We start from the raw sequence: 27,730 nt of genomic DNA, 5'->3' as shown, positions 1-27,730 counted from the left end.
ACAGAACACAGCCTTGCCCACTGCAGCCTTGTCCCAGGCCTACCACACCTACTGTGTTGCCTCATGCCAAAGCCTCTTCTCGGATTCAGGCCAGATTAAATTCTCATTGTGCAGCTGGGTGTTGAAAGCAAGGCTCGTGAACCTCATCCCTGCTTGGGACTGATAGCAGAGGTTATCCAGGTAGGCATAAACACTCCTGTCTGTCCGGGGAGTGTGCAAGCTGCACTCAATCAGTGTGCAGGCATGCAGTAATTCAGGATAGCAAAGGAAGGGAAAAGCCTCCTGGAATGCAGTCCATGAGCAGGAAAACGCATAATTAAAATAATGCATAACTAGCTTGTGTTTTTCCCTTAACATGTGAAGTGGTTAGGTGTAATCCAGGAGATCACTGAGGAAAGCGCAGTGGAGAGGGAGAACTTGAGCCAACCAGAATTACTAGGGTATTTATTAGAGGACTTTTGGTTTTAAAATATAAAAATTGTGAAATGTTTTTGTTGCTTAGAGCTCACAGTTGAGGAAGTGAGAGTTGTTGCTGAGGTGAAGCGTGGAGCTCTCCTTTGGTCAATCAGGTTGTTGCTGTCTTTGTGTGTTACTGAACCGGGCTTTTCCAATTACCTGCTCTAGTCTGGGCACATCAGTACCCTTCAGAGAGACCAGTCCTACTTGTTCCAAGCTGCGTATGACCAAGGAAGCTGGACGGCAGTTGGGGCTGTGGAGAATGGTTTAGTACAAGATGTGTGTTTGACAGGTCGGTTCTAGAGACCTGTAAACACTTGATGTAAAAAGCATCACTGTTCTCATTTTGCATAGTCACTTCTTGGAGAGGCAGAGGTGGGCTTTTCTGGTAGAAATGAAGGGATCTACTGCTATAGGAGGCAACAGTTTACCTGCTCTTTTAGTCTGTGTTTCTTCAGTGCTTGTGCCTGGCCAGCTCTGGACTTGCGCCCCGCAGCTCCAGACGGGAATCTCAGGCCTTAAGCAGGCTGGTGGGCTGACTTGCTTCCAGGGCTGTGCACAGCCAGGCTGAATGGAGAGTGATTAGCGCAACCCTCAGGCTTGCAGGGCCTAGGATCAAAGGCCTCCCTCTGGGAGTCACTGATGGAGAACATCATCCAATATCTTTGTGTCTGATCGCTTCCTAATCTCAGCACTAGTTGTTCTCGAAGTTCCTCTTCTGGATGGCAGGGACTGAGGGACAAGGAGGACCAGGGGGAGGAGCATTAGCAGAGCAGGTCTCTGCTCTCTGAACTCCAGCGTAGCATCCTGAGGGTGAATTTCACACCATTTTTTGTTTTGCTCGCCTTTGTTTTGCTGGTTTTTTGTTCTTCTACTCTGTCAGATTCTGGGTCTCGCTCTAAAACTGTACCTTTGCCTGCACTTTTATGCCCACAGGTAATAGGAAACCAGGGTTTCAAAAGAAAACCTGATGCCGTTGCGAGATAATAGCAGTTTCCTAAATAAATGTGTGGTTGCCCCGGGGGTTAGGTTGTTACCAGATGTACCTTTTCTTGATTGGTGAGAACAGGAGATGACGCTTCCTGGCGTATAAGTGCAAGAGAAAACACAGGAGCACAGATAAGCAGAGCAAGCAAGCCACCTGGAAAGAAGACTGGAGAAGGTGTTAAGGCAGCTGCCTGCCATGGCATTTGGAATGCTAATCTATATTTTGCTGAAAGGTAGGTTTGGAAGAGGCTTTTCCATGTTGTGAGGTCCAAGGCTTTGTTAAACAGTGTTTTTCTCCTTCCAAAATAGGTGGTGGGGTGGGAAGCTTGCAGAGACATTGCAAAGCAGAACTACTTCAGCAGTTTGAAACGTGGATGAAATTTTAACTGATAGGGTATAATTTAGACTCTTTGAAAATAAGGTGCTTAAACTGGTAAATAGGTGTAAGGTCGTAGTATATTACGTGCATCTGTGTCATAAATTGTGCAAGATAATAGAATAGAAAACAGGATGGATTTGTATTTTGGAAATTTGCAAGCCATCCTTTGTGGTCCCACAATCATAATTATGCTGTGTCAAAAGGAAGTTTGAGGCAAGAGTGTTTTAAATGAATTGTTATTATATTGCTGCCTTCTCTGGGGGTTGTTTGAAGTGCATCTTGTATGAAGTGCTTTCTGGGTGAAATGAACCTTGAATAGATATACTGAGCTTTTCTGTTCCAGTAAGCATCTATTTGCATTACACAGCAATGGGGGCACTGAGTGAAGAGTCAGCTATTACTGCTTCATCCCTCAGCACTGACTTATGGAATAATTGGACAAAAAACAACACTGAAGGTATTGCTTTTTTGTTCTGTTTGTCTCTGTTAATCTGTCAATTAGGAAAAAAAACCCAACCAACAAACCAAAAATTCCACCAAAATCTGTGATGTTACCTGTTGTGGTGCTCTATCCCTTGGACACTGTTGGATTTGTGAGTTTTATTTGTGAGATGAGCTGATTTCTTCATGGAGCCTCTGAGTAAGAGCTGCCACCCAGCTGGGGCAGGCTCAGCAATGAGCAGCTGAAGGATCATTTAACCCAAGTTCGGTAATAGTTTGAAGAAGACATTTTAAGGCCGATGATCTGGGTTTCCGATGGCAATTTCTGTTGCTTTTATCTGGTGTTTGGTTTCTGTCTGTCCTCAGCGTGCACCTTAACGTGCAGAAGTGAGAATGAACAGGCACAACTTTGAGCGATGCCTCTCGTGACTTGTTACTCAGTAGTTCTTTTCTTTGTTGCAGTTTTGCTTTTGGCTGTCTGAGCTTTCACAGCCCTCCTCAGGGTGCTGGCTCTCTCCCTTCTTCCTTTGTCTTTTCTGATTGAAATGTGAACTCAGGCTCTTTTACCTGCCAACATCTGAGAGCAGAGCTGTGTTTATCCTGCCAGCTGCGTTCTTGATGTTACTTGAGGTGCTGGTGATGTCATTGCTTTGGGAGAGCTGTGCGATCTGGGAATGAGGTTTTGGCAAGTCAGTAAAGGAGGAGAGGAATCTAACTGCAATACTTATTAATGTCTCTGTACTTTAAAAGGCATATAAACATGCATACAAATCATCTTCTGTTAGTTCTAAGTCATCACAGGATGTCTTCCAAGCTTTTTTTAGTAGATCCATAAGCTTTTTATTTTTTTCTCACAACAAGTCCAGCTGTTTTATTTTCATTTCTGATCTCTCATAGTGGTACAGTGTTATATATGCGTTCATCCGTACACCTACTATATGTGTGGGTTCCATATATATATACACATAAAATATTTATGCACACTCGTATGCATGTGAAGTCAGTGAGGTGTTGATTTTTGACCGCAGTACTTTGGCTTATCAGCGCAGCACTGTGGTCTGGTTTACTCTGTCTGTGACACGATTCTTGCAGAGCCTCGTACAGCAAACAGGAGGATAATGAAGTGGAAATATGTTGTGGCTCCTTAAGTGCCCTGTTTGTGTTGTTTCTAGAAAGCAGGAGCGATGGGTCATGTTTCAACAAAGAAGAGGCTTATTTACAGGGTCATAGCCGTGTCTACAGTAGTCTGTGTACCTTTGTGGCAGGTGGAGCTGTGGTAGTCAACTGGACACCAGCCTTTTCCTTTGAGAGAATTCCACTCAAAGGTAGAATCAAATTCATAAACATTCAAGCACACATTTACACAGGGAGTTAAAAGTATATTTTGGTGGACCTCTTAAAAAGCCACTGAAACGTTAAAAAACCGTGTTTCCAGAGAGAAGATTGAAAAGAAAGGCTTAAAAAGACACCAGAGAAACTGACTAAATCTCTCCAGCTTCCTGGTAGCTCCTATTCCTGTGCACTGTAAGTTCATAGTAAGATTGTGTTACTGCCAGGGTTCAGTAATACTGGATTCTAAGAACGTGAATTCCTGGTTCAGTATCACTGGAGGAACTGGCAGTTTCTTGTGGGATTCAAGTCCTTTGGGGACTGAGGTGCAGTTTGTGCAAAACCATTAATTTCTGCTCAGTCCCTTTGCCTGCTATTTACAAGATCTGGTCCTATTTCCTTCTGCTACGTCACATAGGCTTTACTTGTCACCAGTGCTGAGGCCAGGGAATTTTAGGCTCAGTGATTAGCTGAGAGGATGAAGGGTCATGGAGATGAGCTAGGAGCTGGCACACCATGGACAAATAACTTTTGGTGGTGTTTGGGCTGATGGAGAGCCTTGGTAGCAAAATGGGCAGCCAGGAGTAGGGAAGGTCTTGGTTGCACTGGGGAAAAAATGGGATCTCTTCATTGCCATCCGCTGGTTCTGTGCAGCCTGTAAAGGAGGCCCTGAACCTGGGACTGAGCCCTTCCCTGCCTCCCCTTTCCGACTGCCGACTGCCTTTCCTCCCTAACGCACCATACTTGAGGACTGAGCTGTCATGGTCTTACTGACTGACTCCTTTTGTTGCCAGTCTGTCAGTTTTGGCAAGCCCAGGCTTCCAAGTACCTGTACCCTTGATTTCATGTCAGATCTTGCCAGGTGTATCTGTTTGAATGACTCAGTTGCAGGCAGCTGTCGAGTGCTTACATGGCATGTTTCTCTCTCCTCACGTGACATGAAAGGGCACATGGACCTGTTTATTCAACAGCTTGTTTAGTATCTAGGCGGACAGTATGATAGGAATTAACAAAATCCTCTGGGGCAGGCTAGGAAATCACCGTTTTTGTTTTCAAGACTCATTCTTTCAGGGATAATTTGTATTTTTGCAATGTCAAAATAATTAGCACATGGAATTTTTGTGTGTAGACTTAATATCTGATCTTACCCACAATGGACCAAGCTGTTCCTCCTGACAGCGACGAAGGAATGTGTTGGTTTGTCTCAAGTGCTTTCTAGGCAGGCTGCTGCTCCAGGCTGATCTGGGTTTCTAATGACAGCAGCACTCAGGGAAGAGGTTCCTGTACCTGCACAAAGCCAGGTTCCTGCAGATGTGGGTAGGTGGAAGTCTGCCACCTCTCGGCAGCGCTGGCGTGAGTGAGGAGAGATTTCGGGATGTAGAAATCCATCTGGTAGAAGCTGGGGTAGAGGTGGGATTTTGTGCCTCTTGGATGTGAATTTGTACCTTCTTCATGTTTATTTTCTTTATTCCCCCCGTGGAAGAGATAGGAATGAAAAACTTCACCTGTGCTATAGACACCTTCTCAGGGCCTAGCAGAAGAAGGGTGCTCTAGGCAGTGGAAAATGCTGGCTAAAGGCTCCCATTGAAGGGTTATTTTTAGTGATTTTCTAGTGCACTTTGTGCTGAAATGGTTATTAAAAACAATTGGTGCCCAAGTGTTTGAGGAGAGTCCTGTGAAAAGTGTGGATGTGCCATTGTCTATTTTCTGAAACTCTTCTCTGCAGAGCTTAGGTAGCTGTTCTGCAGGTACTTTAGACCTAACCAGAATGGGCTTTTGCAGGTTCCGTGCATCCTGGATCTCCTTGGCACGCTGAGCCCTGCAGCTGCGCTGACCACATGCTTTTCTTCTTGCTTTCCTCATCAGAGAGAGGCGTACAGTGCTCCTGTGCAGACAGTAGGGTCATCCATCTCTTGTCCCAAAATGTGCCTTGTCTTCATGAAAACTGCCCTTTCTTAACTTCTTCCAGAAGTCTGTCCCTCTAAGGCCTGGTCCTTTGCTGGCTGTGCTCTTAGACAACAAGCCTGTCTCCAGAGGTTGTCAGCAGAATTCCCAGAGCCAGCCCGAAAAGAGCCAGAGCTGGATACTAGAGCTCGTGTTTAGCCAGCACCAGCTTTCTCCTTTGTATTGTGTTTCTAGGCTCCACAGTGTGAAGGAAAACTTGTGGCAAACTTTTTTTCCTTGGAAGGGTGGATAAGATGCCCTTTTCTCAGCCATTAGAAGTTCATTCTAAAGCAGGAAATGCTTCTCCCACCTCTGTAGCTTTTCCTGAGGAAGTGCAGTAAGCCAACATGTAATTTTTCAAGCAGACCTGAATTGTCACTTGTTCTCCCTAAGTCTCTTGTTAAGGTGGAAGTCTGTCAGGTTACAGATTACTCTGTCAGGTTTGAGAGGGTACCATTCTCCAAGTAGTCATGCTTGATCTGAGTGTCAGTTACAGCATCGTGCCTTTTGGGTGTCCAAACCACATCATTCACAGCTGAAGTTGAGAGTTGCTCTAGCTGGAGCAGCTGTTTGCCATTGCTTGTCATCTCTGATAAACCTGCATAGAGGAGGAAGAAAAAATCCAAAAACACTTAGAAGAGCACACAGAGGAGATTCCTGCCATTAAATGGCTCAGACTGGAATTTGATTGGGAATTTAGGGGGTGTGTGCTGTTACTCCTGAAAAGTGTGGTGGGATCAAGGGGCCTTGAGCCTTCTGTCCGTGACAATGGTTCCATCAGTCTGCTATCTCCAGACCTTGATTCAGCACTTAGTCGGAAAGGAAGGGTTCTGCTTGGTGTACCTTTGTTGAGTCACCTTTGCTGAGCAGACCTTGTCACCTTGCTGCAAGATGTTATTTTTCTTGTGGTCATAACTGAAAGCTGTGTTGACATGCACTCGTTTAGGAAATCACCTTCAGCTGTCACTGAGGCAGTCCCCTGAAATAGTAAGTCATTGCTTGGACACCCCACCCCACCAGTGATTCCTGTAACTGGGTAGAGAGACCAGTTGGAACAGATGTTTGCACTGATGGTGAAGCTTTGGAGCTTTCTCTTCACCTGCTGCACCCCTGTTCCCATGACTTCTTTATTCTCATTTTAGCCACCGTGGCTGGGAATAAGGTAGCATTTTCTGCACAAGAGGTGTGCTTGCTGACCCAGATGCATAGAATTTTGCACAAGTTCACAAGCTTGGTAGCCATGGACCATTGCTTTTACACAGCAAGATCATCCAGGCAGTCTTGGCAGCTTACAACTGTCATGGGACACTCAGCTAACATTAAACAGTGGAAAAAAGAGGGGAGGGAGCAGTCCCACCATTCATCCTCAGTCATGGCTGCAGAGCTGGCAGGCAGGAGCACTAGAAATGCAGTAGTTTGTCTTGGGATCAGGAAAAGAAAACAATAATTAACGATTAAATTGAATTCCGACTGAGAAGGATACTGAGAATAATGCAGTGCTTTCCTTGTGTCCTAAACCCCTGCTGTTCCTGGGACAGTTTTGCTGATTGGATTGCAGGTTAGATAGTGCTGATGTTACCCTGTGTGAATCTCCCATAGTCATTTTTGTACACATTCCTCAAGAGCAAGTGATTTATTTACAGTTTGTGCTTCCTCAGAGCTGTGCTGGACTGTGTCAGAAGCTCGCTCTGTTTAGCGCTGACTGAATCAGCTCACAAGACACCACACAGTAAATCCACATACTGAGTGCTGCACGGTGTCTGTTCTGCTCCAGGTGTGAAGATATGTTCAAACAATGTTTTGTCCTAAACATAACATGACTTTATTCTGTTTCACAGTAGACTACACAGAGCAGCCAAAGCTCTTGAAGCTGATGCAGAGCTGCCTTGAGGAGCACCACAGCTATTGTATCAACGGGCTCTGCGCCTTCCACAGTGAACTGAGGAAGCCCATATGCAAGTAAGGAATTCTTCAAAAATAATACTGGCATTGATTCTTTATGTGCTGCATGTGCAGCTTCACAGTGCCAGTCAGGTATTTGCAGGGTTAAAGTTTGGCACAGACCTTAGTGCTGTGGTGCCTCTGGACTGCTAACAAGGCTGTAGTACTGTGCTAGCATAAAACTACGGAAGGGAGAGGGGAAATTAACAGCTTTGCAGGTCACTGTCATGGTGCTGTCTCAAATCACAGCTGGTGCTGGAGTAAGTAGTAGAGGAATCAATAGATGTTCACAGTGGGTACTAAGAAGGAGACAGGATCTTCCAACATATCGCTACAATTCCCTTATTCCACAGCTACACACCAATCAGGACCATGGTGTCCTTACAATTCTCTAGGATGCATACTGGGCAGCCTTGGCCTTTGGAGACATGACAGCAGCTAAAGATCAGCAGAGCACGGTGCTCTGGGTCCACACCCTGTACGATGAGGGGATGTTTAGACTGCGTTGCTGCTGTGACTGTAGTACTTGAGCTAGCTTTAAACTAGATAAACTGGGGCAACTGGTAGTCTTGGTGGAGGGAAGAGGTTCTGAGTGAGCACCAGGTTTAGCCCCTCCTTCTTTAGACTTCTTGTGATTTGTTTAAAACTGATGAAAACTAATGCGTGTTTGAAATAGAAAGCAAAACAAGTTCTGAATAATTTTTGCATGATGTGTGTTTATTTTGTAGGTGCCTTGCAGGTTATAATGGAGAGAGGTGTGAACATTTAACACTAAATTCATATGCCCATAATTCTTACGAGCGCTACATTGCTGTGGGAATTGGTGTAGGAATACTGACCAGTGGAATACTTGCCATCATCTACTGCTATGTAAGAAAGAGGTACGGGAAATCTGGAACCTTCTGATTACATTGGTCTGAATTTCAGTGGGCAGAGTTTTGAGGGCACTGGGATTGTGTTTTTGCCTGCTACTCATCTGTGGTGTGATGTTAAAGGAACTAACACTCTATACCTGTGATTTCTGATCTACCAGTGGGGCCTGTGGTGCAACCGTCTGAAGCATGGGGTTCCTTTGGGCTGCCTAAGTGAGTTAGGGGATTCGATTTTGGTTCTGTGCAGGCTGCTGCGCTTTCGGATTTGGCTGATAACAATCACGTGATGATGTCCATTTTAGATGCAGGAAACTGAAATCACCCTACAAAGTGTGCGTGGGCGAGACAGCGTTGTGAAGCCCTGGTGCTGGGACACTCACCAGTTTGCCTGCAAAGGAGGGGATGTTCTGCTGGGAAGGCCCCCTGCACCATCGGACAGGTACCCCGGCCTCGCTGAGGAGACGAACTCGAGGGAACAGCAAAGGAGTGCTCAAAGGGAACTCCCGCAGGACTGACAGGCTCTGTGTGTTGTTGAAGAAAGACTTCCTCTCTTGGGTGAGGGTGGCTCATGCTCAGGTCCAAGCAGCTGAGGCCACTGGCAGGCCTCTCGGCGCTCTCTTGTGCCCGGTGTTTGCCGTGGGGAGGACTGGTTGGTTTTAGCTGTTTTCAGTCATTTCAAGCACTCGTACAGTGTTCTGCTTTGGTCTTTTGTGTGTTTTGTTTGGTTTTGTTTTCTTCTTTTTCCTCCTCTGGAGGAAAAGCACCACCTCCCTCACAGTGGAGCTGTATTCTGGACATCATGCACTGCCCAGAAACCATTTGGGTTCTGATTTTGGTGTATGCTGGCTGTGTGTGTGGATAAACAGCCCTCTCCCAACCCAGCAGTTACCTTCAGTGTGCTGGGCCAAGTGTGGGCTTCTGGTGCCATAAAGGACAAAAAAATGCTTTGGACTAAGGAAAATGGCTGGTTCTCAAAACTTTGCTTAAACTTAGGAATATAGAGAGTAGGCAATTCCTGGAAAATTAGACCATGACACCTCTGGGCATGGCATGTTCTTATTGTTTTCATGAGCAAAGCAACCAGATGCCTTTCTCAAAATGGATTATGGAGTGTGCTCGTGACAAAGAACTCTCCTCTTCCCAAACATCCTATGGCAGCTCCTCAGTTCCATGGAATTCCAGGCAGAGTATTGCCTTGCTGCACTCTGATTTCTGCACAAGACTTGAATTGCTAGAGAAGTTGGAATTTTGTTATGAAACTTCAGTACATCTTTTCTCAGGAAACAGACTTCCTCTATTCCATTCTTGTATTATGGGCACAATGTGACCACTCAAATAAGAAAGAAATTATCTTAGGGATTCAGTTCCACCCTGGACTAACAGATTCCATATAGGATGCTTGGTTCTCTTCATCTTATCTACAAAGAATTGGGAAGGTACAAAGACTTGATTCAAGGAAAAAGGAAGAAAATTGGTTCTGAAGATGGTGGCACTAACTGGGACTTCTCACTGACAGCTGGAGTGTTCGCCAGTGCTGATGTGACTGGAGATGGCTCTCAAAGATTTTCATTTCAGCTGTTGCACATTGTAGGCTCATCTGCTGTGCTCAGCCACCTACCAGAGAAAGGCAGTTGGTACTTTGAGATCTTGTGGGGTAATATCGGCTCCTAAATTCAGGTGCCCTGCTGAAAGCTCAGTTTCTTTGTTGTGAGTTGATTTTCACAACAAGGACGCATGTGGTTTGTTGAAAAAACTGTGTATTTGTGAGACTGCGGTGACAATGCTGAAATGTGTATGAAAGGTGGGGTTCGAAAGGGTAAAGGTGCGTGTGGCACTTGAATGGTCTGAAGCTCAGGGGGCTTCTCATGTTGGGGTCCTGGTCAGTAGCTGAGCCATCTTGGCTCTGTGATACCAATAAATAAAACAGCACGTCACACACTGCTTGGAATCCCATGTAACAGAGGGAGAAGCAGCATGTGCATACACAAAAAGGATTGCTGGTGAGGAGATGGATGGACACCAGTCCTCTCCTCTGCACATTGACACCAGCGTTTTCCAGCTCTCAGCCTTTTTGTCTTCTTCATCTCCAGTCAAATCTTCAAATCTTTGCACTGTTTGCTCCTTTTCATTCTTCTGACCTTTTCTTAGGTGCCACAGATAACTTGTGCTCTTCACAGTCATCAGGTCAGCTTTCAGTAGTGGCCCTAACATCTTGTGTGTCACACGTATGTGGTGAGAAGGCAATTAGATGTGAATTACAGTCTGCACATCCTCACAAACAAAAAACACCGTTCACCCCTCTCACATGGAAATTGAAAACGTGCATGTTATCAGGAAAACAAGGTGAGAGATCTTTCTCATTGGTCTCAGAGAAAATTTTAGAGCTGAATATCCAAAGGATGAAAAGCCTTAGAGTTTTTATCACGTGAGTGAATCTCCCTCTCACCACTGAGTTGTCTCTTCCTGCATGCACACTGCCAGTGTTGGGTTCACTTCCCAAGGACCAGCCCTTCTCCGTTGCAGAGGCTGTGTCTTGGAGCAGGCACACACCCTACACAACTGGCTCAGGGGGTACGTGCACTTGTCACAGAAGTTCTGAGGGCAGGAGTTAGAACAACTGGACTTCACCCTGCCCAAAGAAAACTGTTGGAGAGAGATGCATTCGTACTGATGTTTGTTATACCCTTTGTGTACCAGTGGCCAGGATATGCAAGTGCCTCTTCAGGGGTATTTACTCATTGCATTGAGCCATTTTGTACCTACAGCAACATACACTGACTTCATTTTTTCCATGTTCGGTTAAACAGAAGCGAAAAGGAAGGTTTACTTACAGGCCACAGTTTAGCAGGAGACTACATAGTGAATATGGTTTTCTAGTTGGCTTTCTGGCCCAAGGCGGCTTTGGAAGTGAGAGTTTGCTAATATTTTTCTGCTAGTAGAAGAAAAGCTGGAGAGTGAAACACCAGATGAGCCTGTGCCATGCAAAATGAGACTGTGTGTCAGGGCAGAATGAGAATAAAATGGAAAGATGAAGATGGGAAGGAAGGCAGGAAGGAAGGAAAGGAAGGAAAAGGAGATGTTTGCTTTATTGTAGTTTCCATTTTCCAAGTGGTGTCAAGGCTTCCAGCATTGGGTTCCTCGCCACCTGGGTGCTGTGTGCCCGTCCTGCAGAAGCACAGCCTCAGAGGCGGCCCCAGCTGTGTGTGAGGCATCGCTGTATGACTGACTCACGGTGCAGTTTGGCTGAGGGAGTCTGCATGGCCTCTAATCGCTTCGTGGAGTCAGCCCTGCTGAGCCCTGCCTTGATAAGTGACAGATGCTGCCAGCCTGGAATGGTGTGTTGCTGCTTACAGTGCTGAATTTCCTGCAGAACTGGCCCGTCAGAGGATCAGGATCATCTTTCCTGGCTCATTTATCAGGCTCAGACTCTTTCTGTAGTGGCATAATTAAGCTTCTCCTTCCCATTTCAGCTGCACGTGCCAAAACCTGTCATTTCAAGAGGAGGCCCTGTGTTTGTGTGACTTCTAGGCAGGCCTGCCTCGGCTGTGAGTGGCAGCAGCTCAGCAGGGCCAAGGCAGAGACATCAAAGACCAGGATCTGCCTTTATGAAGGACAGAGCACTTGCCCTGTGCGTGATCCTGGCTGGTGGAACCACAGTGGCTTTTCCTGCCAGCACATCTCTCAAACTGAGTTGCCCTTAAGACACTCAGCCCTGAACCTCCTTCACTGGCATCTGCAGCCGCTGTGCAGGTGTGCTGGGCTTCCACTGGAACACCTTCCCTGAATTCAACTCCCATTTTCTGCTCAGGTGTGTGGGTGGCCTGCAGTTTCCCTGATCCCAGCAAGGTCTGTTTCAAACAGTGAGATGCAAGCCTGGGAAAAAGATGGCTTTAAATACACTGCCTTTGGTTTGGGAGGGAAGTGTAAGGAGCTGGATTGATGCTCTAAGTGCGCAGTGTCCCTGTCCTGCCTGCCTGCCCAGGCACACTGGTGGCTGGCAGGCAGGTAGGAGACAATTTTTCCTTGGAGATTTTCTCTTATGCCTAGTAACCCAGAGTATATTTGGATAATGACACATCAGGGTTTCTTCTCCATCCCACTTACAGTAAAAGTACAAATCTGATTCGTGCTGCTGCAGCCAGCACATGGCTACCTAAGTACAACCTTGTGTACTAAGAACTAGCTGTGAAACTGGTTACTTGCTAGTGACTCTCAACTTCATGCAAAAAAAACCCAACCCAAAACCCCCCAAAAAACCCACCACAACCCGCACCCCAAAAAAAACCAAAGCGAAAAATCAAACCCGAAAAATCATATTCCTCTCGGCAAAATTTTATCGATTTGTAATTCTTTACACCCTTTATATGTTTTTTTTCATTTCTGGTCTATGAAATACACTGTAGGTGGCAAAGCATCCCACAAGTAAAAGGCTAATTTGGCAAAATAATTGATTTAATAATTAAGTTCAGAATATCTCCTGTCACCTCTGAAGCTCACAATTCTTAATGGATTGCCTTTAGACCATCCCAAGGAAACAAGGCTTTGAGAATAATGTGCTGTGGAGAACTGAAACAAGGAAGGATTAAAGTCACATGAAGGACAGGCATCAAACTTCAAATCTTTTTAAAAAGTAGATCATTCTTCTGTGAGTTCTTTTAAGACATGGTGCTTGGGTAGATCAATAGCACAATAAGTGTTGAGAGAGGGAAAAGACGGATCAGACTTTTAAAAATGCAAGTTTGATGACAAATAGCAAGTTTCTTTTTGAATATTCATTTCAGTTCTCTCGTGTGATGTGAATGCAGATTTTCTGTTTGTGTTTTAACTTTTACAGCTATTCAGAAAAGTATCATGTCAAAGTGTCAGTGTTTGAAACCAGACCATTTACACGATGCAGATAAATAATCTGAAGGCTGGATTCAGTCAGCTCTGGCCTTGTCATAGGCAGGGTCTTCACAGCCCTGCTCATTTCAGTGAATGCTGGCGCAGAACCCAGCGCTGGCTGCTCTGCAGTCTGTGTGTCACAGAGTTCCAGCGTTGCTTACTCTTACCCATCCTGAGCCTTGCTCGGAACAGGGAAACGCCTGTAGAGGTCCCTATTGTACTGCAAATCCAGGAAACCACTTGGGACTCCTCCTTTACGACCCAGTTAACAAACAAACAAACAAAAAGTGCAGGTACTCATTAAAAGCTCAGTGTAAGTAGTCATTAATTATCATGACAGCAATAAAACCTTGTACTATGACTAGACTTGGGGCTGCTCCTACTCTCGCTGAGCTGAGTGGGAGCGAGAGCAGGTTCTGTCAGCAGCAGATCTTGGTGAGCTGAAGGAGGTGTGCACGAGAGGGAACTGTTCACTGGGCTGGTTTGGGAGCACTGGTACTCCAGGCCCTTTTGGCTCTTGGCTGCACTGGTGGGAAGAGCTCACTCTGTGTGGCTGCTGGGGTTGGGAGCTGGGACACAGGCTGGTTTTGGTTCAGAGCAAGGTTTGACTTGGTATGAAGCCCATGGCCTGTGGGCAAGCAAACCTCTAAATGAGAGATTGCTCGAGTCAAATTAAAATTCTAATTTCATTTTTCATAAGTATAAACATAAAAATAGTTTCTGAGACAGTTTCACAGACAAATTAGGGTTAAAACTGCTGTAAATGCTTATTCTCTGGAGCAGTTTGGGATGAGCTGAACTTGGTAGTTGAGGCATGTCCTGAATAGCCATTCTGGGGGAATTTCCATTTGATGGTTTGGGAGTTTTGCCCTGTTGTGGAATTGGGGCCGCCTGTGAATGGTCACCTGCCTTAGCTCTGGGCTCAGTTTTTTAATTCATAAAAAGGTCAGAGGTATCCAAAGGTGAGGTTTCGATTCCATGTCTGAGTCACTTAAATGCTAATTTTTAATCAAAACTTCTTGTTGAATTTATCTGGTGAATATTGGCAAGGAAGTCTCCTAGTATAGATTCTCTAGTGGCATTTCTTTTTAACGGGATTTTGTCCTTTAATAAGCAAAAACACAGTTTGCTGCATTTTGAATACCTGATATTCAAATGCCAGATGTGTTTCCTGGCCAGGACTGACCAAAATGCATCATGACAGCATTGTCCTTGCCTGATGGGAGCCAGGTTGATGGAGGCAGCTTCCTAGGTGGGGTATGTCTGTGAGCCCAGAGCTGAGTGTCCCCATCTGCTGCCTCAGGCCTGAATTGCTCTTGGAAGCCCAGTTTTTGAAACACTATTGCTGTGTGCCAGTTCATCTGCTATCACCTTCAGCTTCCCAGGCCAAGGGGAGCATTAAAATCCGGTTACAGGAGTGTGAGAGCATGGGCCCCGTCACTCCAAACCTGCTATGTTCTTTGCCTTTTTTTTTTAATTGTTCAGGGGTTTTTTTTGTTTGGGGGGCACGAGGAATGCAAGAACCCTTCCTTTCTCCTCCTTGTCCAAGGCTGTTGTGCAGAGAGGCCTGTCCACAGCTCCCTCTGGCAAGTAGCACAGCCAGGCTTGAGACACGAGAGGACAGGGCCCAGCTTTGCAAGAACGTCTGAGTAACTCGGGCAAAGCTAATTTGTTTGACATCATTTCTGTACGTAAGGCTAAGTCTGTTTGTGTCCCATTGTTCTGGCAAATCCCACGATGGACGGCATTTTATTGACTTCTGCCAGCCGTTCAACAGAGCGCAGCAGCGGATTTGGCCATGAGCACTGTTCCAGGAAGCTGCTTTAATAGATGCCAATGCCGAAATCAAAGGCTGTGGGGCAACAGCTGGGCCTCGCAGGGAACTGTGGCAGCTTCACCACGGGGAGGACCCGAGTGCTTCCCTTGAGTGCATCCCTGATCTGCCAGCCGGGCAGGCCAGCAGCCACCTCTGGGCGAGGGAAGCAGGGCAGGATGAGTCAGTGACATGGAGTGGGAGGGGGACCTTGAGTTACAGGCCGTGCCAGAACATGCAAGATTTGTCTGAGAGTTTTGTGCTTTTCCCCTTTTCAAGGCTATGGCATTGCATGTTCATGGGCGTTTCTTGGAGGGATGCTCTTCAGGAAGGGAAACTCAAGGAGAGCCCCCAAGTGGCCTTGTCTGTGTTTGGGATTTTTGGAAACGCAGCATCTCAGGTGCTGAGGTTTTGGGTACAAGTCTTTGTGGTTCTGACGTGGTACTTTGGTAGCTTAATCTGCCTTGTGTCTCAGGATAGATGAGTCCTGCAGTGCCTGCTACTGCTGTAGCAGTGCCCTTTCAGGCCATCCAGGTTTGCTGGAGTGAACCGATGCACTGAAACACAGGCAGGACTCCCAAGGAGCTGAAAGAGAGGAAATTCTCTTGCCCTTTCCCCTTGCCTTGTTAATGCTTCTCTTGACTTCTTTGGTGGCATGTTCACGATGTCTCTTGTGCAAATAGATATGAAAGTTCTCCCTCAGGCATTTCTCAGCCATCTCCTGAATTCCTTTCTCCATCACTAACGATGTTTTCCATCAAGATTACAGCAGGAAAAAAATGTTCTCTATGGGCTAGGTGCTCCCCTGTGCGTGAAAAGTGTGTTCAGGAGCCAAGAAACACTAGGAGTTTCTTCCTGATTGTTCCCAAGAAGAATGGGGAGTGACGCAGGCAAAGGGCATGACCTTACACCAACACACACACTCCAAGGCCTGCACAGAAATGTCCGTGACCTCAGCATGACAATGAGGGATTTGGGGGTGGTCTGGCCCAGTTGGGTGTCCCCTCACATTCCTCCCTGACCTTTTCCTTCTGGCCCAGAGGGGTTCCTTTCAGCCTCATCCTTCCTGGCCTACCCAAGACAGCTGTCTCCCCTTCCCACTAGGAGCAGGTGCCCTTGTGTAATTTGGGTGCCACATTCAAATTGCAGCCTGAAAGGACTTTAAAGGGGTGTTTAAGATGATGCCAAGTAAAGGTTAGTTTGATTGCTTTTTAAACCATTAAGGATTTGTGAAATGTACTGGTGGAATGACTCCACTAAAGGCTTTTCAAGACAATTAATCATAAAGTAGGGCTCTGATTTTCCCAACCAGCTCTGGCCTAACTCCAAGCCCTGCTGCAGGCTGTAGTAAAACATTTGTTGTCTTCAGTGGATACAGACTCAGGCTACTTGCACTGCCTTCAGTCCATGGATATATAGGCATTTATGGCTTTTGAGTGCAGTGGGATTCTTAAAAATTCCTATTTTTTTGTGGTGGTTTCTTGAATGAGAAGTATCATGATACATAAGAAGAGCAAGGTGAGAGATACAAGCCAACATGTCACTCGATAACAGCAACTCAGAGATTTAAGTGTGCTTTGAATGCTACTCGAAGGTTAAAAACCCTGAGTGGAGGAGGAAGCTCAGGGGCACTTGGCCCAGTGTGTGTGTGTGTCTGTGTGTGTGGGCACAATTTGGGTAAAGCCTGTTGAAATCCTGGGCTGCCACAGGGTTCCTGGGGACTGTGCATTGTCCATAATTTCAGTGAATTGAAGTGACACTGCTTCTCTCCCTCAATACAAATAGGTCTATGTATGTGCATTGAAAGAAAACATGGCACAGATGGGAGACAAATTCCCTTTGTCTTTCAAACATTGGAATACATTTAAGACTGTGCATTGCTTCATTATTTTCACATCCTTCCTTCAGCACTTAAGCTGTGTGCTAAATTCCTATTATGCCAAATGACATTTTCTGTGATCAGTGTCCAGGTGACATGGAAAAACATGGTCAAATATTGACAGAGGTGCCCTGTATGTGTCTGATAGAAAATCTCTGACTTTAATGTGCATACCATACCTTGTGCTGATGAGGAGCCAAGACTCTGCCCTAGATATTAGGTGGTTTGGTAATGTTGAACAGCAAGTTTGTCTTTATTTCTCATAAAAATAATCTTTGTTGACTGAGAGCTTGGGTTCACGCAGATCAGTACATGTGCAGAAAGCCCTGCAGAAAACGTTCCATTATTCATTGCAGAATTCGGGGAAACCCAAACCCCAGCAATGTGGGGAGAGTCGGACCCCCTGTGCCCCTCACTGTGTCTCTCCTGAGGCCCATGCAGGGTTTGGAGTGGGGGGCTATGCCCTGGCATAGGGGCAGGTCTGTATGCGAAAGGTGCAGATCAGGCCCTGCACAATCTTCTTATTCTGCACCAGAGATTTAGTACAGTCCTTTCCACAAGCAAATTACCCCAGGGTCTATGGTCTTGTGCAGAATGCAAAAATGATAATTGATAGTAATTACAATTAATATAAATAAGACAAAATTACAGTTCCATATGATTTAATACAAGTCACTGCCAAAGAAGTTGAAGTAAAAGGTTTCCACATATCACGTGGAGTGAGATGGTACAAAAGCAGCTTCGTCTGCTTCAGGTGGCCTGTTAGTTCAGAGGCTTGAGCTTTAACATGGTTCTTGTCTCTTTGTAAAGCAACAAGCTACCTGGGTTCCAGGCAGGAGCTAAAAGCTTATTTAGCCTGTGCTAAGGGTGAGCAAGCAGCAGAGGGAAATAGCACAGATTGTTGGGCTGAGACCACCATGCACAGGGTCTGACATGTCCCAAGGGAGCCAGGCCCAAGGGACGGAGTGGTCATGGCATGGGAATATAATGACCTGATGGTTTTCCACTCTTAAATCTCTCTCCGTGGTCACCTTTAAATTTCCCTTCTCCCGCAGTATGGATCAGGGCTGTAGCATCAGGAGGCAGCAGTGCTGCTCTGGCTCAGCATCCACAGAGGAAGTGATCCATGAGAAGGGCAGGAGTGGAGCACAGGGACAAAGGTATGAGTCCCTGCCTCTGCACACATTCGGTAAGTTGCAGACCCTGTGCTTGCCTCCCTGCTGCCATCAGACAAATACCCAAATAGCTACAAGGATGCCACAGGGATGAAAGTGTTACAGACTTTGAAGGTAGGTCAGAGTTGCTGGGGTATGGTAAACCAATGCCTAGTCCCTAAGTAACAGTTTGTAGCATAAGTAGCATCTGTAGATAGAAAACCAGTCTTGCTCCCAGCGTGAACTCTGGGGAAAGCAGGCAATGTTTCAGCAGCCAGCTGAAATTATCCGGAGATTCCCCTGGCCTGTCATGCTGCCGTGAAAGTGGAGCCTTCTCTGCCTCTGCTTTTGCTTTTGCTCCTCGCCTCCTTCAGCCCTGCCATCCATAAACAACTGGGGGGAGTTTCGGGTGTTACTAATTTTAATAAAGTGGTTTTAAGAATGTTTTGCCTCTCACAGAGCTTTCATAACATATAGTAATAGAGGCTTTTGGCAGGACCAGTAAAGCAAATTGCTCCCACCCTCCCTTAGCATGCGGTAAGCTGTGTGTTCCCCAGCAGCCACGTGACTGAAAGTCTGAACACAGCGCAGCACCTGGGAAGCTGGGAATGCCCGTATGAAACACGCAGGCTCCGTGTCCAGCACAGAAACACCAGCCTCTGCTCTCCCACACTCACTGGGCCCATGATCTCTGCCAACTCATGGAGTTCTCTGGAGCTGCTTATTTTGGAGATGATGAGGAATGTTCTGTCACTGGGGATGCACATCCTTGCACCATGGTTTACTCTAAGCCTTAATTTTCTTTGCTTTTGAGGGCTTGCATCAGATTTTTAGGCACTATTGAACAGAGACATTTGTGTTTATCTGCCTACCTGGTAAGGGAAAGGTAAGCAATTTTTATGCTTCAAATGTCTCTCATATCTCCCCAAGGGCATTTAGTTATCTCATTCCTTGGCTGTAGGTACAGTTGTAGTGGGTGTAAGTTACAGCTTCCTCCTACTGTATCTGCAAAGCAATCTGGAGCCCAGCTGAGTTCATAGCGCAGTATGCAGTGATCTATCTTAGAACAAGTAGGGTCGGGATTTCACACTGCTGCCTTTTTGCCCTTGTTTTAAATTAAACAAGTTCCTGATGATTTGTTTTACAGTGAACACCTGTTTCAGGTGCGGCTGTCACTGTTTGGGTGGTGCTAATGATAGGTTAGAGGGCTGTAACACAGGCCTGACATTTCCTAGGGATGACACCAGAGCAGTCTGTGCCCCTCACAGGAGCAGAGGAGAAAAAAATGGTGTCCTGTCTCAGAAGGTTTTGGGAACACCACTGAGGTTATGCTGGGAATCAGACTGAAATGACACTTGTTCCAGTTTTTTCTTGCTTGTGACATAGCATAGGAGTCTTGTCCTTTTAACCAAAGTCTGGGGGAAGTGGCTGAATGCTTTGCTGACATCTGACCTGATGCTACCATGATTGTAGCCTGGTGTTACAGTTCTTCAAGGCACTTGTGTTTGGAGCTAAGGATGTCCTGTCAGACTACCTGGCATCAGCACGCTCCCAGTAGTGGGTTATTCACATGTGAATGAGCAGTGACACAACTTGGTGCTTCTACTTCTACATCAAGAGTTCTTAGTGTTGCTCTTCTGCTTGCTTCCAAGCTGGAGCTTCCCTCTGCACGAAGGCAACTCCTCCATCCCCCAGAGCTGGCTACCCAGTTAGTCAAATACAAGCCAACCAGGATAGGTGTGCCTTGCTTTTAATACAGCTTTTAGCTGAGAGGGAACTTTTGAGCATCTCTCTAGCTCTGCTGGGAGGTTTTGTCCTGAGATGCACTGCCAAAACATAAGAGCTTGGCTTTATGACTTCTTTTTGAAAGCTATCTTTAGATTTACCGTGGAAAACTTGCAGATTATGGACAGGTATCTAATTTTTGACCATCAAAACACCCTATTTTGCAACACTGAAGAAATTCACAAGAAAATTTAGATTTTTCTCTGTGTGTCACTGTCTTCATTCGGCTGGAATGGATCGTTTATATGAAAGAGAAAAAAGACCCTGCATCTCAGTAATATGTAGCAACAAGCATTCATATCAGTGTAAATCCCTTACCTTCTCTGCCTGAGTGAAAACTACACAGCATAAGCCTCTGGGAAATAATGCCAACAATAATGTATCATTCCTTTCATTTATAGTTCCCTGGCAAATGCTCTCCAAATGCGCCAACTCTACAAACAATTTGTACAAGCCATGAAGTAGAAGTCTTGGTATGTACCATGAGAGGCAGTGCATGGTCAGTACGGGTTGTGCAACATTACCAGTGAAGTAGGAGAGAGAGACGGACTTGCTGCAGATGGGCATGTATCAAACTGGTGAAGTGCAGCTGAGGGGCTTCTGACAGGATATTTACAAATTACTGATATCCTGTTTATGGGAACCGTGTAAACAATCGAAGGCCGTTGCCCAAAGGCTCCAGTGTTACTCAGATCTGCGTAAAAGACAGTTCCGACACGTGCAGTGCAGTTGGCAGCTCTGATGGTGTGACATGGCAATCAAAGCTGCTCCGCTGTACTTAAATGCGCACAGCGATGCGCAGCGCATTGCATAAGGTGCGTGAGACACTGGGAAAACGCTTGCAGAGAGACCTCTGGTTTAGTTTAGTTAACCTGTGCGCCCTTTAAAGTGGCTGGTTTGGAAAGATGGGTAATTAGCTTTGTATACTGTAGCTCTTCCTGGAAATCTCTCTCCTGGTTCTCAAAGAGGAATGTTACTGGAACAAACCAGGGGGAAGGGTTGAGGAGGCAGGATGGAGACAGAAGAGCAGAGCTGTGTTCTGCACAGGCTCTCAGGTCTGGCATGTTTCACCTGAGACAGGCCGTCTCCTGTGCTGGCTTAATGGGCTTCTGGCTGATGTCAGGCTGCTTGTGTGCTGGGTTTGGGCAGGGTAGCTTAATCTGGGTGTGGAGCTGGAACGTGAGTGTGTGATGCTTGAGGGGGTGACCTCGGCTGTAGGCACGCTGCAAGTCAAGGGCCAAAAGTGTCTCATCCCGAGCATCTGATGTGCAGCTTCACAAAAAAGGAGTTCTCAAGGATATCTGTTGAAAATCCTATAGAGGAACTGTTGTTGTTCAGAAGTTTAGCGAGGTTCAGAGACCGAACTTGTGTTTGGCAGCCTTGGCTAATTCATCCTTGTTCCCTAGCCCTTAATTTCCTGTACGAAGGACAAAGACCCTGGCTGCAGGAGGATCGATCAAGAACTGCCAGCCATAGCTTAGTGCTGTTGTTAATTTAATAGCATCGCTGATCTAATTGAACCCAGCCCTGGCCTTTGTCCTGTCCCACTTGATTTACACGCATGTGTTCCCAGTGTCATAAAGGAAATCTCCTGCCTCTCTTAAATAACACTAAGCTGCAGGAACGAGGACGAGAGGGTGGATATGTAGATACCACACAGAGGAGTTTTCCGTGGAAGTGTTACAGTCAGCCGACTGGCTGCTGCCACCTCCCCTCCAGGACATCCAGTTGCAGATTCCTGTCCTGTCCCATCTCCTATTTGCACCTCAAACCACCAGCACGGTGGTACCCACGGATGGAGAGATGGGACAAGTTCCCTGGGGCCTGGGCCTTCACCTCCCCTTGGCCCTTGGGCGTACCCACGGCTCCTTACTGAGAGAGCAGAGAAATATGCAGGCACTGAACACCTTTTATTTTGCTTTTTAGTGTGGGAGGAATCCAGGCTGCCCTCTTGAGATGGGTTGGGGTACAGCCAGCTCTGACCAGAGAACTGGAGTCTGTCTCCTTTCCTGATAGCTGACAGCAGCCTGACCTGCATAAATGGGAGGAAAAATCAGCATTGCAGGCAGGTGGTTGCCACCCATGCAGGAGCTCTCCCTGCCCTTCTCAGCCCCACAGAGGCCTACAGTCCTTCTCTGTGGCTTCCAGCCAGTACCCAGTCTGTGGCTTAGCTGGCTAATCCATTTCTTCCATGTGTGACCTGGGAACGGTGTCCACGGAGACTTGGATACCTGAGGTGATATTCAGACCACTGGTGGGAGGAGAAGGTGACTAGAAGATGATTTCACGTAGTCTTGGTCATTCCCAAACCAAACCCCAGAGGTTTCCACATACCATGTGACTCATGGGCTCTCAAGAGTTGGTGGTACTGAATTCACGGGAGATCAAAGAATATGGAGTTTTATAGCAGGCTGGGCCCAGTCAGGGAAAACACCGAATGGAAATGTGTTGTTGGGTGTTGCAACCCCAAAATATTCCTGACCAGCTTCTTTCCCTTCTACCTGTAGACAGAGAGCATGATATCCAGCCTGGCTCCCAGCTGATGTGAGCTGGAGGGAGTGCCATGGATTATTTTTGCTGGAGTTGTAGGAGAGCTTCATTGGGGACCACAGTGTCCTAGTTTGAAATAAGACTGCAGCAAAGAATTGGGCACCTGTGTTTATAGACTCCCTAGGGCAGCCTGTCTCATCACCTCTGCATGACAACAGCCAGCACAATAAAGGCTGGCTGTTTTTTTTTTTTTTGGTCACTTCAGTAATAGTAATGATTAACAGTAATTATCAGAACAGTAGTGGGAGTGTCCCATAATGCTAGTGGATGGGGGAATTCCACTAAGCACATCTGCTCCAATGCTTAGTGCTGGTTACCAGGCCAAACAAATATACTGGGGACCCGTGGCTCTTTCCTAGATTTGGTTTCTGGAACATGTTCTGGCTAAGCTGGTTTCAGGTGAATTGCTGTTTACTCCATCATCCCTAATGACACATTCCTCCTGCCCAGGGTGCCCCAGCTCCCTGTGTGCATGGCTGGTGTGCAGGTGACAGTCACTGCTGTGTCGCAGCCAAAACGTGGAGTCTGCGGATGGCTGAAGTCCCGGTGGTGGAGCAGGGCCTGGAGCACAGGGCGAGTCACAGCTCAGTGCTGCTTTGGATTCAGCAGGCCAAGCACAGGCAGGGAAACAGCCCTCTAGTCAGCCTTTCCTCTGCTCCTACATGCTTGAGATATAAGAGCAAAATATTTATCAAGGGCCAAAATACACTTGCCAAAGGGATTGAAGCCAGTGTAGCCAAGGCCTGTGATGGCCAAGATTCCCAGATGGAGCAGTGAAGAGTCAGGGGCTCTGCTGATGGTGTGTGTGCAGCACATATTGCTCAGGCTTTAGTGCAGGCCTTAAAGGCTGGCCCCGTGCTTCAGCAGGTCTGTGCTTCTCACTGACAGTGTCTTCCTCTTGTCTTCCCCATGCTGGCACCAGCTGTCCCGATGGGAGGGGGAGGTACAGGAGAGGGATGGAAGGTCGTGGTGGAGAGCCCACAGCCAGGAGGGACTGCTGTGCAGAAAACCTGAGAGCAGCTGGTGAGTCACACCAGTCCCCACCGCAGTGGGTTTGCTGTCATTTCATTGTCCTGAGGTGGATGTCACTCTCTGGGCAGAGCCATCGAGCGGGTGGGCTGTAGGGTTGTCCACCAGGAACGTGCTGCCATGTAGAAATTTCAGTTCTATTGGCTCCTGATCCGGGGCCTAAATGATGCACCCATGCGTGCACATGGTGACTTGTCAGAGAAGGCAATTTTCGTCTTTGCATATGTTCTGTCTCTCAGTGGTTCATCCTTGTCCCTGAAGAATGAGAAATTCTCTGGAAGAGATTAATTTATAAACTCAAAAGAAGTGCTGATGGACAGAACAGCACACAGGACTGATGGGTATGGGGCTGGTGTTCTCCCAGCTTGCTTGCGACCTACTACATGCTGTGGGGAAATCCCCTTTGCTTCAAGCTTTATCCTTCTATTATTCTGTTCTATGTAATTACTCTAAACAGTTCACCCAAAGCAAGAAGAAATAATTAATAGATACAGGGGCAGTGATATGGGGAGGACTTGGCTTGATAGCACTCTCAGCAAGGGCACAGGTTTGTCTAGCACCAAGTAAAGGGAGAAGCCATGGAAAGACTCCACAAATGAGAGAAGCTTCAACCCCTCGGAGGCTAAGAAATCACTCAGCATGGAGCACCGGGCTGTAATTAGGAAAGGGAAATCACCCAGCTGAGCATTAAGAAGTTCTTGCTGCCCGTGAGATGTGTTGAGCCATTCAGGATTTGCCCAGGGGAGAGTAATGGAAAAGTCATACAAGCCAGGAGAACGAAGTTTTAAAACTGCCCTTTAGGGAGGAGTGCAGCACGAACTGGGAGACCTGTCTCCCTTTTCAATGCTATCTTCTGAGATGGATGAGAAGTAGCTGCTTGGGGGTTTTTTCTTTCTTTTTTAAATGGCTGGTTAATGCTGACCCAAGAAGTTGGCAAAGAAATCAGTGAATTTGGGTAATTGTTCTTTATTTTAATAGCAAAACATCTGTGTTGTCCAGTAACTTTGACCTCATGCTGTGTTTACAGGAAGAGGCATAGGCCACTTTCAGCCCTGGGTGCAGAATTTGAACTCTTATAGTTTATAGGAGAGACTGGTTGTTTAAGAACACTTGACCTAATTCATCCCTCACATTCATGGCAAATTTGACCTTTAAATGGAGTAATTTGGCTCAAGGTTTTTTCTGTACTCCATTTCCTCCAGACGGTTGTGTCTACGTATTCCAGTTAAAAATACATTCCCTTCTTAGGGCATTTGTGTTCCCATCAGTCCCAAGACTAATTTATGATTTACCATTTATGATTTTCGTAAAATCATGGAATCATTTAGGTTGGAAAGGCCCTCTAAGATCATTTAGTCCAACCATTCCCCCAGCACTGCGAAGCCCACCTCTGAACTGTGACCCCAACACCACACCTATGTGCCCTTTATATCCCTTCAGGAACTTAATATTAATCTTGTGTAGTTCAAATGAAAATGCCATCAAGAGTGAGGTGCATTCCAACTGACATCTGACCTTCTGAGACTATTTCTTGACCATCTCTCATGCTGTGCCATAAAAGCTTGCTGTATGTAAGTCTGCTTACACACATACTGACGTGCACTCATGCTGTTTGAAAAGTGCTGGATGATTTTCCCAAGAATTTATGAAATTGCTGCTTTTTGTTACTTTGCGCGTGCACATAACAGTGATGAGTGCATCAGTGCAAGACTAGGAATGATTTTCCTTCCATTTCAAAAGTACTTTCTAACAAGAAAAGATGTTGATTTTGCGAATTGGTGTTGTTTTCAACAGATGAAAGCAATGCAGATCCATCCCCACAGCAGCAACGCATAAAACCAGGTGCAAGTCCTACAGAAGGCAGCTAAGGTAAGTGCTACAGACACTTGCCATGTATGGTTTTAGTTTTGTAAAAACATATAGATAAGGTGGCAGTTTGTTGCTGTGAACACGTGTATTCTTCTACAGCAAATCTCCTCATTTTCTCCATGAGGAAAATAGACACCACAGAAAAATATACATTTAAGCTCTGTTTTTTCCTCTTTAACTCAAAAGGGGCATGTTGTTCATAGAAAGTGCTGTGTGTCATCAGTGGTGGATACGCTGACAGACAAGGCTCAGTCTGTAGCCTTGCAATTAGCACTGCTGTGAATCTGCTGCTCTGTCCCAAAAGGAGAGATGAATGCTTGAGACATTGGAAGGGGCTAAAGCAAGGAGTTGAGCTGAACCTCTGTACTTTGTAAAGAGAGGATTTCTTTAAAGGTGGTTATTAAGGCGTTGCAAGGTAATAAAGCAAGCGTTTTGCGCAAGTTCTTAAGGCATTTCCTCATGTTCTCGTTACACTTCGTAAAGAAAAAAATCCTGACACGTCAAAGCATTCAGGGGGCTACTCACTGGTCGGGTGCCAAGGGGCACAAATCCATGGGTGCCTTGCCCTGGGTGTGCCGGTTCACCCCGGCTGAAATCGAGGCCAGCAGCAGAGATGTACCCATGATGCTCTGTTGCCCAACCAGTGCTGCCTCTCGCATTGCACAGACTTGTCGCTCTCACCGGGCCCTGTGGGATGCAATGAGCCTGCCTTACAATGACCCCATTGATGCAGCAAGGCCTCTTGGAAAACTGGCTCTTAAGGTGTGTGCCAGCCTTATCCCAAGAGACATCCTCCACATGGAGGAGGGGATGGTGAAAGCCGCATGCAGGGATGCCAGATGAGAAGTCAGGTACCGTGAAACAAAGCACATTACAGTAAGATGAAACAAAGATGTGTCCATGATACTTGTTTTCCACATATTCAGATCTGAAAGAGGAAATTCCAATGAATTGCTCCAAATGTGTCAGCGTTACTTGGTATCTGGGTACCTGCACAAGACTATAATTAAATGTTGCCTTTCAGAGGATAAATCATGCAGGAATTTAAGGGTAAAATTAATTATAAAGTGGAAGTTCTTCGGCGATGCTGCTTTTTAAGGCATCTGTAAGCCCACACACAGAAACACGTTGCTAATCATTGCCATTCCATCCTTTACTCATTATGATCCCTGAAAGAGCAGACAATAAAATCCTTAATAAGGGGGATCAGCACAAATTAAAGAAGAAACAAAAACAGTCATGTGACAGCAAAAAAGATACAATCTGCATGACATGACTAATGCTAGAGGGGAAAAAAAGGGGGCTTAGAGAAAGATTCCAGTTACATCATGCCCCACTTGGTGTGGAGGGCATCCTTCTAAATGCTACTTTCACACAGAGATTTACTACATTTACCTTGCCAACTCTCATACCATTTAGGTAATTAATAAGTGGTGCTGACACACAATTCTGTAGCAACATGCTGCCTTTTTTCACTTCATCATCTCCATGCCACTGTCAACCTAAGCAAATGCTCCCAAAATAAGGAGGAGTATGATTTTTAAGTACCAGATCTATTGCAGCCCCACGAATGAATGTCTTTATTACTTAGAACTGCATTCTGAACACGGAGTTGTCGTATAGGGTATTCTGCAGTATCTTCTACAGTTATCTCTCTTGTATCAATAACTGTTTATAAAATGGAGAAACTAGGGGCGCTTGAGTCATCATCTGTTACAGTGCAGTTCAGTGTCAATACTCAGGTTCCTTTTGCTGTGAGATAGGCTTATCAGGGGCACAATAAACTGGGTATTGATGTGCCTTTATGGGAGCCATAAGGCAGGGGAAGATGATTTTTCCTTTAAAAGGAAAAGAAGTAACCACCGTTGCAGAGCAGCTTGTTAAGATGAAACACGCTTCATATTTCAGGCAAATGTGTGCAGTAGGGATTTGCTGGGTGGGATCCCTCAGTCATCTGATGGTGGGATGTAAGTGCCGAATGAGGTCTTGCCTAATATAGCAACAGAGTGCATGGGCTTCAACAGGATGCTTGAAAGGAATTTTTTTAAATGTAGCTGTAACTGGTTGGCTGCTCTTTCAAGGATCTTATAACTGAAAGATCTGTTGCTTCCAGGAACTGCCTGTGCTACTGGGCCGTGATGGGGCCAAGGGCTGGAGGGGAACATGGCATATGCACCCCCTGAGCTCAAGACCATTGCGGCCAGCCCAGGTGCTGGGAGAGGTGCTGGCATTCCTGGTGCCTGTGCTGTAACTTAATTGACCATTTCTGCCCCTAGCGCCGGGGCTCCCTGGCAGCTGCACGTGTGTGCTAAGGGTCACTTCGGAAATGCTAGGAGATGAGAGATTAGGCCAGCAAGTTTCCATTTGCCCACCCTGGGGTGTTTTCCAAGCCTTGGTTTAGGCACAGATGGTGTTCAT

General features: G+C 46.2%; 2 protein-coding genes across 3 annotated transcripts in view; both read left to right on the top strand.

Moving 5' to 3' along the window:
- The first annotated feature begins 79 nt into the window (after window positions 1-79).
- Window positions 80-25,764, top strand: EPGN (epithelial mitogen). Of its 2 annotated transcripts, none has more exons than XM_048302782.1 (5): window positions 80-1,676; window positions 2,166-2,279; window positions 7,375-7,495; window positions 8,206-8,358; window positions 8,652-25,764. In XM_048302782.1, the coding sequence occupies exons 1-5, from the start codon at window positions 1,640-1,642 to the stop codon at window positions 8,704-8,706; spliced, it is 480 nt and encodes a 159-aa protein (XP_048158739.1). In that variant the 5' UTR covers window positions 80-1,639; the 3' UTR covers window positions 8,707-25,764. The 2 variants fall into 2 exon arrangements, with proteins under 2 accessions (XP_048158739.1, XP_048158740.1); XM_048302783.1 differs by having other exon boundaries at window positions 2,190-2,279; window positions 8,652-17,050.
- Window positions 8,711-27,730, top strand: part of EREG (epiregulin) — a 27,388-nt gene continuing 8,368 nt past the window's right edge. Inside the window, exon 1 of the mRNA XM_048302785.1 lies at window positions 8,711-8,788. Coding sequence (XP_048158742.1) covers window positions 8,752-8,788 — 37 coding nt within the window. The 5' untranslated portion in view covers window positions 8,711-8,751. The remainder of the gene's footprint in view (window positions 8,789-27,730) is intronic.

This window comes from Corvus hawaiiensis, chromosome 5, assembly GCF_020740725.1.
Source record: "Corvus hawaiiensis isolate bCorHaw1 chromosome 5, bCorHaw1.pri.cur, whole genome shotgun sequence".
In the NCBI taxonomy this organism is placed as follows: domain Eukaryota; kingdom Metazoa; phylum Chordata; class Aves; order Passeriformes; family Corvidae; genus Corvus; species Corvus hawaiiensis.
The sequence above is the reverse complement of the archived record's forward strand: the minus strand, read 5'-3'. Positions and strand labels throughout refer to the sequence as shown.

Bases quoted from the DNA above. Each gene is read 5' to 3' on its own strand.
- EPGN (XM_048302782.1), top strand. From the start codon at position 1,640: ATGGCATTTGGAATGCTAATCTATATTTTGCTGAAAG. The intron at 7,496-8,205 runs GTAAGGAATTCT...TTTATTTTGTAG, and splicing joins CTGAGGAAGCCCATATGCAA to GTGCCTTGCAGGTTATAATG. The intron at 8,359-8,651 runs GTACGGGAAATC...TGTCCATTTTAG, and splicing joins TACTGCTATGTAAGAAAGAG to ATGCAGGAAACTGAAATCAC.